This window comes from Etheostoma spectabile, chromosome 3 (genome assembly GCF_008692095.1).
Source record: "Etheostoma spectabile isolate EspeVRDwgs_2016 chromosome 3, UIUC_Espe_1.0, whole genome shotgun sequence".
NCBI classification, from domain to species: Eukaryota; Metazoa; Chordata; class Actinopteri; order Perciformes; family Percidae; genus Etheostoma; species Etheostoma spectabile.
In genome coordinates this window covers 1,875,731-1,888,581 of record NC_045735.1, presented here as the reverse complement: position 1 = coordinate 1,888,581, position 12,851 = coordinate 1,875,731, and the positions used below count along the sequence as shown (strand labels likewise).

Genomic DNA, 12,851 nt, shown 5'->3' with positions numbered 1-12,851 from the left:
AACAGAACATCTTAGCCCCCCCCCCCTTCTGCCCCTGTAGGCCCATGGACACTAGATCCCAGGATTTGAGCCTCCAATCCCCCAGCATGGAGAGCCTATTCTGGGCCTGGCGGGTCCACAGGGCCCTTGGCAACAGATTGGACTACTTTCTCATCCAGTTACGTTGTTGTGGACCATATATTATTCATCGGGAATGACCTCTAAGTCTAAATCTCCCTTTCTTGACCCACAGAGCCTTTTAACATAAACACACACACACACGCACGTACACACACGCACACACACACACACACACACGTCTTCATAATGCACAAACACACAGCAGGGTGAAAAGTAGTTACTATTGTTGGTACTGGTACGTTAAACTTTCTGGGAGTGGTGGGTTGGCCATTGTCAATCTTTCTTCTTTTTTTTTTTCAAAGGAAATGTGTACTTCCTGTGAGTGTTGTGTAAATGTAGGGATTTGTGTGTGTGTGTGTTAGTTTGTGTGTGTGTGTTGCTTAGAGTAGTAAAAACAACAAGACCCTTGTCATAGCAACCAGTAGGGAACCCTGTAGTTACACAGCTGCAGACACACAATATCTGCATGCGCACGCGCGCGCGCATGCACTCACGCTCGCACGCACGCACGCACTCACGCTCGCACGCACGCACACATACAATTACCTACTCTGCAATCTAGTTTCTATCCCAGAAGATTCATTTCTTCATTTTTTAACTGTGACTCTTGTGTTTGTGTTTTGTGTTGAAGTTGGGATAAGACGACCGAGTATGAAAGTCCCCCCCACCCTCCAATTGGCATCTTCTTTGTAAAGAAGTCTTATTGAAAAATAAATATATTACAATTTACATGCAATTAGAATGTGACATTATTAGCAGTAGCAGCATGTAGAAACTGATGTGACAATTGCAGAGAAAGTAAAGTATGGTACTTTAAAGGAAAAGTCCAAACCTTCCTGAAAATTGATGCCTCTGTACACCTGGCTGATTTCTGTATGGGGTGGCCGTATGAGTGTCTTTTTTTTTTTTTTTTTTTAGAAAAATACAGTCAGTGTTGGCTGCAGCCCTCAGATGATTCCACTTTACGGAAGGAAGTTTTTAAAGGTCCCATGTTGTAATAAGAAAGATCTCCATGTCTTTCTTCATTATAAAGCAGGTCGATGTGCTATGTAAATACTGTGAAAGTAGTAAAATGCTCAATCCATAGCGAAATGCACACAGCTCGTATTTGGAAACTGTCAGAGGTGGAAAGAGTACTAAAATAGTGTATTCAAGTAAAAATACCGATACTTTGATGAAATATAACTCAAGTAGAATTGAAATTACCTATCTGAAAAAATACTCAAGTAAAAGTATTTCCTTTAAAATGTACTTTAAGTCAAAGTTACTTGGTTACATTAAAGATATTTGAAGTGATGTTGGGTGACGTTACTTCTTGTTGACGTTCAAAGTTTATTGAAAAAAAACGAGACTAGCTCGCCCCTCCCTCCTCCTCATCCCGTCCCCCCCTCTCCCCCCCCCCCCCTCCCTTCTGTGCTTCCTTTCGTTAGTCGAAGTTTTGTTTTTTTACTCAGTAACGGATGGGATTTGCAATGTAGCGAAATGCAATACTTTACTCAAAATGTAATCAAGTAGATTTTAAATTACCGATTTTAAAAACTGCTAAAAGTAAAAAATACAAAATACAGAATAGAACTACTCAATACAGTAACGTGAGGAAATGTACCTTCCACCTCTGGAAACTGGGCCTTTAAACAAGTCGTCAGGACTGTACGGTTGCCGATGCAGTCGATCCCCGGCCGCAGAGCGGCGCAGAAACTCCCAGGCAGTCTGGGGGGGGGGGGAGGGGGGCTTAAAACAGGGGGTCATCACAGGTATATTTAGACGGATAGTGTGAGAAAAATTATGTGTTTTTGAACATATTCTAGTAGAAACACAAAATACAAGTATGAACCTGAACATTAGCATGACATGGGACCTTTAAGGTAGACGATCTAACCAATATTTGGTATTCTAAGGCCCTACTTAACCCCTGAACTTAGGCAACAGCCTGCTGTTCTCCTTATCACATTAAGTTCATTGTTCATCCTTTTAGGAACCCCGCAAAATACTCCCCCCGCAACTGCTGATAAAACATTAAGACGTAATCAGTTACAATCCCCATATCTGTAATTATGGTGTTTTTCTTGTTCTTACTTGGACTGAAAGTTTACATGCTCATTATGTTGTCAGCGTGAAAGACTCGCTGCACACACACCAGGAGGCTGAGACGCTGGATCTTTGATGATGTTTCATATCAACAAGTGCGGAAAATAGTAGCAGAGAACAATGAGTGTGACATCATGCTGTGAAAGCACAGTGTTTTACGCCGTCCACAGAGTTGTCATACAGCGGCAGTCACTGTGGTGCACACAGCAAAAAATATGTAGAATGCTTAATATGGATTACGGTGCATTATTTCACGTAGCTTTTTGCACGAATGGTTCATGAGAACAGCGTCGGACTTCCATGTTTTTGGGTCGACCGCCGTCATATCTTCACTAGGAGTAGGGGAAAAAAATCGATACAGCATAGTATCGCTATATTTTGAGTTGCAATACTGTATCAATACACAGGCGCAAAGTATTGATCTTTTATTAGACATGTGTTGGTCAGATTTTCTGCTTGACAATGCCATTTTGCAGCAATAAAACTGAAGTGATATGAACGAACAGAAAAAATCTATCTTTTTAGATAAAAAACTAAAAAAGTTTCCGGCGACATCATTTGAAATTGGGAAAAATTAGAAGTTGGAAAAAAGGTTATAAATTGCAATATATCGCAGAATATTGCAATCTGTTTAACTGAGACCGAGAGACTCGCCCACGTGCAAAAACAGCACCTCTGATTCATAGTTTAATCATTTACTAACCATAAAACATAGAAACTCACCGAAAGTTAAGTTACGAGTTAGTCGTTACGGAGGTCTCTTCCGGGTCTTTCTAGCCTTTACAGGTGATTTTCTATCTAGCCTGGAACTTCCAGCCTTTTTCAGGGTCGTTGAGCATTACATCCCAATCGTTAAATCCGAGATTTATCCACTTGATGTCCATAATTCATCGCGTTTTGGCTCATTGATGCCGCTAGCTCGCAGCTCCGTGTCTGCTCTCTGTTTGTTTAGGGAAGTAAAGCCAAAAGTATGCCCATATATGGGAGACTACGCCATCCAAAGAGTATGGAGGCTGAAAGAGGACAATACTCCCAGTCAAACTGGCTAGTATGCGATCATCAAAGATGCTATAGTGCACAAGATAGATATCTACCGTTTTATAGAGGATAATGGCCTCAGTGGTTTGAGATTTGGCATATAATTGGGCCTTTTTTGAAGAAATGTAAATAGTATGTGCTTTACATGAGTTATAATGTTTATTATATTTAGTTTTGCATATAGGACAACTGTTTTAGACACACAAATGCTTGTGTAGCATTGCTGTGGGTAAATATCAATAAATGTGACATTATTATGTTTGTTATTGGCATAAGTAAATGTCATGAGGGCAAAAGCGTCTGGACTTTCTATGAAAAAATGTATGTATTTTGTCAACTGTATAAGTTATAATGATTATTTCTTCACAGTGTGACTCCCAAGACATATGAGAAGTGTTTCAGAGAAGAAAATGGCTTAGGTTTTACTGCTCTGTCTGTGATATCAATACATATCTGGAAGATTCGTGTTCCGTTTTGTTTATTTATTTGTCTTTAAGGTCCTACAACCATTTTTAACATTCAAGTGACCTCATTGCAACCCAAATATTCTAATAACTTAGTTTGTCCTGAAGAAAATTATGTTCATATCTTGACTGCAGACAACAGGGTTGATGTTTTACAAACTTTTACATAAAATAAATCCAGACGGTAAATGAACTGTAAATATGGCCTTAGGGTTCAGAGGTTTAAAATCGCAATGATATCGTATTGTGGCATAAGTATCGTGATGATTTCACATCGGGAGGCGTCTGATGATCCCCCCCCCCCCTAATCTTCACTGCGGGGCCTCATTTTAAAAATAAGTTCTGAATCACTGAGCATTTGTTGACGGATTCTTGTTAAAGGGAATATTATTTTTCTTACCAGAAGCTTTTCTGTTAATCTTTTTTTTCTCCCAAAGAATAAATTATTTCAGGTCAACCCAAGACATGTTGCTCAAACACCCACGGGTGGAGAACTTTCTTACCATCACTTTTTAATTTGCTGAGCTGTGAGAGGGAATATGGCGTGGGTGAGTGTTACGTGACCCCGATCGGATTTTGAGGTTAGTGCTGACACTGATGGGTCAGACTTGGCGAGCAGAGCTTCTGGCTGCTTATTATGCCTGGTTAGATTGGCATGCATGTGCATCACCTGCACCCCGGGGATGTGGGATGACACACGGAAGGGAGCGCGGGGTATAATTACACATAATTAGAATTTGCAACTGTGACATGTAGATAAACGAGGCTTGGCTTTAATAGAACTGTGGTAAAAACTGGGCTCTTCTTTGTGGGCGGATGGTTCACACTGGACCAGGAGGATAGTAACATGAGTGGCAGGATCGTTACCCAACGCCAGGATTTACATTTGTGTTCTCCGCAGGGAAGGTCATGAGGTTAGAGCAAAATAATGAATATGGAATATATAAAAATAATGAAAGATGGTATTCTCTGCATAATGCAGCATTCATGTAGCCTGGGAAAACCGTGACGAACCTCCGGCAAATTGGAGATTTGCTCTGCAGGTCCGTCTGGCCGAGAGCCCATTCAAGCCCATTTCCAGTTTGTCCAAATCGAGGCACCAATCACCACCGGTGAGGCGGCGAGCAGCTTTTTGTTTATATTCAACATATTCCATATTCAACCCGTTGCTGCCGCTGTTGCTGCTACGTCACCCGGATCGTTGCTCTGATTGGTTGAAGGACTATCCAATTGCACCAAGACGCATTTGTGCGGCGTCCGTTGGAAACGGCCTGTGAATGAAGCTCACCCAGACCCACTCTCAGTTAAAACCGGGAAGGGTCTGGTGTCAACCAGGCTAGCATTCATGTTAAAAAACATAGAAACTCATTGTTTAGGTTACAAAAGCCTCCGTTCTAGTGTTTTATCCTCTAAGTCTGCTTCTTCACTCTTAAATTTGCACCCTATCGGCATGACCCTGTACAGTACACTCACAAAACAAAATGAAGAAACTAAGGTTTTTTTGATTTATTCTTTTATAGTAATACTATCAAACGTCACATTTGCCGGGACATACAGTAGACGTTTAAGAGAATCTGCTATGTAGAGTTCACACAGAGTCCACACGTCACATCCTTAAGTACAGAGCAGGGTTTTAGATGTCCGAGAGGCTCTTTACTGATGCACGATAAAAGCTTTTACTTTGAAACCAGATCGATCTTTTAAAAAGAGCTCAACATAAAGATACATAACTTTTTGAGCTTGTATATGTCAGAGACTTTTAAAAAGATAAAGCAGATAAATCTGATAAAGCTAGAGGAATGCTGATAAAAATGTATTTGTAAACAGTATCATTCAGTGTAGTGCAGTGTGGGAGGAAGAGGCAGCACAGTTTTCAAGTTTTGTTTTTTTATATCTAGAAATTCATCTTTATGAAAATTGAGTCATGGCAGTTATCTCAAAGTGTAACTCAATCTGTGTTACATAACCCTGTTAACAAACTCACCACTGGAGATCTGCAGTGCTGTTTGATGACAGATGGATTTAATGCTCTCAATGTTTGTATTTTTTTATGCATTCCCAGTGCGTGACATAGTTTTCCCAAAATATTTTCCGTATGAGAAATAATCAAGATGTACAGTAAAACATTAAAAGATGCAGTCAGTTGTTGTTGTTTTTTACAGCTTGCAGAGGTTCACAGTTTTTTTTTAATTTTTATCTATTGAGTTTGCAGCATATATCATTTCTTTTCTTTTACTGTTGCCATGGTAACATGTACAAGTGTTACCATTCAACTGATACAAGTGATGAACATGAATCACTCATTATCCTCTTATATACATGATGAGTCATGTTGCCAAGGTGTGTAGGCTTGTTTATGAGATATCGGAAACACACACGCTTTTATATTTGTGTGCGCATGCATACATAAGTGTGTGTGTAAGTGTGTGTGTTTCGTATTTACCAATTCCCCTGCCTTGTTAATACTGGCTGTTATAATTAGCTAGCCTCTTTCAAAAGCAGGTCAGTCCAAGGCTTCATACTCAAAGTGGGTCACTGCAGCACACTGAGGAGAGGAGAGAAGAGGAGGAGGAGGAGGAAAAGAAAGGGAAGGAGGAGAAAGGAGGGGAGAGGAAAGAAAAGAGGAGACAGGAGGGGAGAGGAAAGAAAAGAGGAGAAGGAGGAGGAGGAGAGGAGCAAATTCGAGGAGAAGACAGACAGTTTTAGGCCACAATGTGACATTTCTTCAAGCCTCAAAACAAAGTGCTGCTGTGAGCGAATAAATGTCTCATCATTGTTGTCGCTACGCAGCTAATTAGCGATAGCCAGCTTGCGTGAAATAAAAAAATATAAATGATGACGGACAATAGAATGAGGAGGCTGTTAGAAATAAAGTACTTCAGGAAACCAAAAAGGTTGGTGAAGTTCCAAAGTGCAAGTTTTCAAGTTTGACTCATAAGCGCTCAGGGCTGGTTCCGAAAATATGCCACGACCATCCCAAACAGAAAAAGTCTGCTGCAAACAACCTGCTGAAAATAACTGGGACAAACAAACAGAACAAAGATCCTTGACCGAAACATAACTTGAATACGAAGCTTAATCATGCTTTTAGCTAAGGTTGTACATATTAGTTTGTTATTGCTGTAGCTGTATGGTTCTTCTATGTTTTAATATTTAGTTCAGACCTACATCTTTGGAACTTTGCCAGGTGGCTTTTTGGATGCTTTGAGGGACTCGTGTACTCAGATCAGATCATTTATACCTCTCAAGTGGCTTTGTTTCTTAGAAATGTTTCTAGTAAAATTTCAGGCAGGAGATGAAGGAGAGAAGGAACAAGCAGATAGAGGACAGACGAATAGAAGGGTGTAGGACCTAAAGAGGAAGAAGAAGTTTGGTGTGTAGAAGTTGAGATGAAGGCCATTATCATTTAGGTGTTTTTCTATTTTGGAAACACCCCGTTGGAACTCCAGGTAGTAAGAGGTCCGAAGGGAAGAGCATTTCATTTAACACATAATCCAAATTAAACTAACTGAAAACCCCTCGCTTACTAATGGACCTGAGGTGGAGTCTGATGAACACAAGCTTTAAAAAAAAAAGCAGGCTAAACTTTCTTTGACAAAATGAAAAAAAGTGAGTGATATTTTTTCCCCTCTTCCACACCCATGCCTGAGCTCCCTGCAGTTTGTATTTCATCACCACCAGAGCTGAGGAAGGGCAGGGGAGTGTCAGGTTTCCTGTCTGTGTGCTCATGCTTTGACTTGGCTGAACACTCGGAGATGAGAACAGAGCCCACCCGGTATTTCACACTCCGAGCACTTTACTACTACCATCCCTCTGCACACGGCACACACATTTGGTGGAGATGGAAGGAGAGTTTCCTAAGATTAGGGCTGCCCCCTCGTAGTCGACTCATCGGCCGTTTGGTCTTACAGGCTGGCTACATTTAAAAAAAAAAACAACAACTCCTCAAACCACCTATTTAACACAGCCAACCTCCTTTAGCTTAGCCACAGCCCTTCTGTAAAGTGTCCATGGGTTTCTTGAAAGGCGCTATATAAATAAAAGTTATTATTGGTATTATAGTAATTATTATTACATATCACGCGTACCGTATGCGGAGCAGATGTTGGAACACTATCAATAATCAATGAAACTGGCTTCACCCGGCACGAATGAAGCGCGTAGTGATGCGATTGCTCTGCGGAGATTGGCTCTACAACCGTTAAAAGAGGACATCTATTCTAATAGGTCAACTATTTATGTTTTTTACGTGAGGTGTGTGCGGATCTTTTGCACAGAAATGGATCTTAAAGTGTCTGTATTTCTTTTAAATGAAAGTACCGATACAGGACACCACCTAATGACTCATTGAGCGTATTGGCAGTTTCATTTTGAGAGTTTCCGTCTTGTTTCCGTCACCTGCGTCCTCTGATAACAGCTGACAGTAGATTGACGTTTTCACAGCGCTGTGACGGCTCCAAAAAACTGAAAAAACAACAACAATCCCGAAGCAAAAGCCCTCCGTCTCGCCTGTGACTCAGACACTCGTACGCCGTGTGTGTGCAGCAGGTGTAGCCATAAAGATACATTCCGCGGCACAGCCGCTCTGCTAACAGTCTGCATACATTACACGTTCAATGTAGCCAAAGCATAAATCCGCTAACATTTCTCTAGTGCGTCCTTTTTTATGCTTTTTCAGGATGAATGACCTATTTCCAAGAAACATTTGAGCACATCTCAGATCTGTCAATTGAATCAAGCTGCCCATTTGTCGATAAAATCATATCAGTTTGTTGACAAAGAATTTACTCACATCAAGAACAATGTGTCCCACTGTCAATTACTAATTGTAAGGTGTACTGTTTTGGAGTTAATGTACAAGAAATTGGTGTATCAAGTATTTGTACTTGTACTGTACTTGACACCTATGGAACTGGGTCACATCTATAGTTTTTTTTTTTTTTTAATTATGCCACATTCATTTAATTATCAGCTTCTGACTCATAAGTGATGTTCAAAATACACGGCTGGAAAACTCAGATTTTTTGAAAATCTCTGATGTTTTCCAATTTTCATAGTAACACAAAAGTGCCTGAAGAAGTCGTTTAATGTGATTAAACAAATTAAATGTTACATTGTCAATTCACAGTGTTTTTAACAGTCACATAGCCAACAGTCTTGAGTTGGCGACCTTTTCCATTATGATTATTTTAGGTGTACGGACTTTTGAGGCCATAGCAAACTCTCAGCATCTCTGCTTGTACTTATCAACCTGAGCAGACTTGAAAACACAAGTGTGGGTGTGCAGGGTCTTTTATTAATTACATTTATTTATAGTGAGGTGTCACAAACACCTCTGCTCCACTGTTGTTTTGCTGCAACGTAAGTGTTTAAGGGATATAATGGGAGTTATAGCTATTAAAAGGCATTTAATAACTCAATGTAACCATATGGGATCGTGAATCTTCCGTCTGGTTATACCTGGTCCGTCCACCTCACAATCAAAGCAGGATACCCTTAATATTTTGCATGCATGTGTCTTTTTTCACAGTTCAGTGTCTCCAGTTGTTCGCCTGGGTAGCAGACAGAGAACAGCGATGTTACAAAGTGCCTCGCCCTTGTGAGAACGTGTGCCCCTGTGATAATAATCCTATTTTTAATCTGCCTTCTGAGGGTCTGTGTCCTGGATTATCAAATATAATATAGGGAGGGAAGCTGAGAAACATTGAACCAGTGGTAGTTTAAAGAGACAGAACACTGCTCTAGAGCAGTTTTTAGATTCACAACCTCAAAAAGGTAGACTTTGAAGAGATTCTTTACAGAGTCGTGAGAAAAGTTTAACATCTACTTTTATTCTATGGTAGTGCTGATCCAAAGGCAACCGATTATGGAGTTCTTTTAGACTTATGAGTCCATTAGTCTTCTATATCCTTTGCGTTTCCACATTGCTCCGGTGCTGCAGGAAATTCCGCCGGATGCGTGTATTTTTCCATTTCCTTCCGCTGTCTCTGTGTTGGAATAAATCCGGTGGATTTATGAGGTCTACGGTTACCTATTCCTCAGATCTATGCATGGTAAATTGAGACAGCTAGCTAGACAATTTGTCTCTCTACTTATTTTTTGCAGTGGCTCTGTGCGGAGTTTAGCACCGCCCGTGACGATTCTGATTGGTTTAAAGAAATGCCATTAAACCAGAGCACGTTTTCCTCCCATCCCTGAATGCTATGTGGAGTAGCCAGACCCTCCTTCAGTGCACTTTGGATGAGGGTCTGGCAAAGCGAGACTATGAGTCCATAAACTGTTCTCTTAAGGCATTGTCAAATCTAGTTTTGATGATACAATGTAACATTTGAAATACTAACTAGTAAAGTTAAGGTGGCATTTCTTGCAAGAACGGCTACATAGTGACAAAATAATGGATACGAAATTTTTTTTCAAGATTTAAAGCTTTAAAGGGGCAGTTCAACGAAATGACCAAAAAAAACTGATTTAAACCTTTAGCTGTATTTTGCCACACATATAGTTTTGGTTTGATTTGTCAGGGTTTTGAGATATTAAAATGATTAGGATACTAAATTGTACTACATGTACACATTTGACGCAAGTGAATATAATTATGCTTTGCTGCTCAAAGCACTGAAAAACTCGATTTTTGTAGGAGGTGTAAGAGAAACAATGCAAAACCAGTCCATAAGCATTTTTGTAATGTTGAAGAATTTTGCAAGGTGAACTACCTCATCATTTCTTTAGACCGATAACCGCATCTATACCTGCGTTTCTTTGCACCGATTTTAGGCAAATTTGGTGACAAACTTCTTGTTAAACGAGGTATTTAGGTGGAACAGCCCTTTAAAGGAGAAGGAATGAGGAGCCAAGTGTGAGCGGATGCTACACTTTAGTTGACCCACAGCTTGTTGATATCATCGCCATGGTAACAAAGGCACGTCTGTTTCAGAAAGGGAGGGATTTGTTCTTATCCATCTAGTCTCACGCAAACACAGACACATATACACACACACACACACACACACACACACACACACACACACACACACACACACACATACACACACACACACACACACACATACACACACATGGTTTGATGAACCTCTGACACAATATCTCTGTATTTGATTTTGTACCGATGGGTAGAAAAAGTTCTCTCTCTCTCTCTGTCTGTCTCTCTCTCTCTCTCTCTCTCTCTCTCTCTCTCTCTCATTGCATTGTCAAAGAAGCAGCAGGCTACAACCAAAAAGTGCGTTGACCTTTTGGTTTATTGCCCTTTTGGCTTCAGTGCGTAATATTTCACAAAAACTGCATAAAAGCCCTGAAGCTGTTTGTGCATCCTTCTAGTGAGAGTCTGACAAATTACAAAAATGACCAACATTAACTTGAAAATGTCAAATCTTGTTAAGTCATTGGACTGGGAGCCAGTCCAATGAAAGCTCCAAAACGTATCTGCATTATTTGACTTATTTGACTAACCTGGATGGTTTGTAGTTTGTCTTGACTAATGATGCTCACAATCAATACTTTCTTTGACACTCCTTAATCACAAAATGGATCAGGAACTAAACTCATAGGATGCACTGGTGCAGTTAAGTTCAGCAAGCTGTCAGTCACCTGTTTGGGATTTCCCTTTTGTGGCTCCTTGAGGTGCAGATGATGCAGAATGACATTTTCCAAAACTGGCTTGATGCTTGATTCATTTTAGATTGTTTGTAATAAGTCAGTTTGAATGGGTGTGAATGTGACCTGCAGTACATGTTAGATATTACTCGGAGAGGGAGAAATAGACAAAAATATGAGATTTGGACAATGTTATTTGGCCAAAGTCGGGGAAAATTCTTGCACCTTTTTGAAGAAAGAATAGCGTCTGATGTCTCATGGCCTGGGCTGATGCAAGGCCACCTCCTCTTCCTGGCTGATTAAGCGAATGCATTTTTTCCATAAAGGTCTGTCTGAAGTTTCAACTCGGGAAGACATTTAAAGACATCTTTATCCCATCAGGGCAATTAGCTGAGCTCACTGCTTAGAAGAGTCAGCACTAAGCCACATGAAACAGACGACATCTTCCTTTCAGATCCAGAGTTTACACTACGCTCCTCAGTGCAGGTGCAGCTCCACGTTACCAGGATACAAACACTGTATCTGTGCTCGTCTGCCCTGCGTTTGTTTACGCGGGCTTATCCATATGCGCGTGTGCCGTGGCGGGCATGTGGTGTTACGCATTCGCCAGGCGTCGCATGCACAAGCATCGGTTGAATCTGATTAGCTCTAATAACAAAAGTGACGAGCAGCATATTCCTCCGCTCCCTGTCCTCGTGCCAAGGCGGTGACGAAGACCAGATTCCTCGGGCCCCGACGCTGAAATTAGATCAGACCAATCTGGAGAAAGTGTTCAGAGGTTTAGAGGCGCGCACAAGTGGACGTGCAGAGAAAGGGGGGTAGATAACGGAATCATCAGATTAGGGAAAAAATTAGTTGATATGGATATCAGTCATCGTTTGATGTGATTGGATGGATGGATTTATGCAGCCTGAGGAAGCTTTGGATGGTCGGTTTGGGGGAGGGGGGGGGGATAGAGAGATAAATGGTTCTGCTTTGGCGTAGTGATGCGGCACGAGCTTGCATCTGTTCTGTGAGACTGTGATTACTGACAAACACTTTGCTTCCACTTCACAGTTTCCAAACAAGATGATCCCTGCATTGGATTAGAAAAGATTTTTTTTTTTTTTCTGCATTTTGTTTTTACTTTTAACACAATTTGTAAAATTGCTGAAAATTGTCACAAATGCAAGAAAGCCATAGAAACGAACGGCAGGCATGAGGGCAAAGGTTCAAACAGACTAATAATGCATACTGTAGCTGTTTGTATTCTTTTTCAGCGCCATTTGGAGTAAAAAACAAAATGAACTAGCGGTCTCTGACTTCCTGTTTCCTGTTTTCTGCTACAGAGGAAGGCGAGTACTTCCTGAAGGTTTTGATTCCCAGCTATGCGGCGGGTTCTATCATCGGTAAAGGAGGTCAGACCATCGTCCAGCTGCAGAAAGAGACTGGAGCCACCATCAAACTGTCCAAATCCAAAGACTTCTATCCCGGTAAGACACCCCCACCACTGCTGCTATGGATGGATGGATGGATGGATGGATGGATGGA

The 12,851-nt window shown here is 41.0% G+C and overlaps 1 protein-coding gene across 2 annotated transcripts in view; it reads left to right on the top strand.

Moving 5' to 3' along the window:
* nova2 (NOVA alternative splicing regulator 2) overlaps positions 1-12,851 on the top strand; it is an 85,832-nt gene that overhangs the window by 8,999 nt on the left and 63,982 nt on the right. For both annotated transcript variants that reach the window (XM_032512066.1, XM_032512067.1), the window contains one exon: positions 12,650-12,793. In XM_032512066.1, coding sequence (XP_032367957.1) covers positions 12,650-12,793 — 144 coding nt within the window. The remainder of the gene's footprint in view (positions 1-12,649; positions 12,794-12,851) is intronic.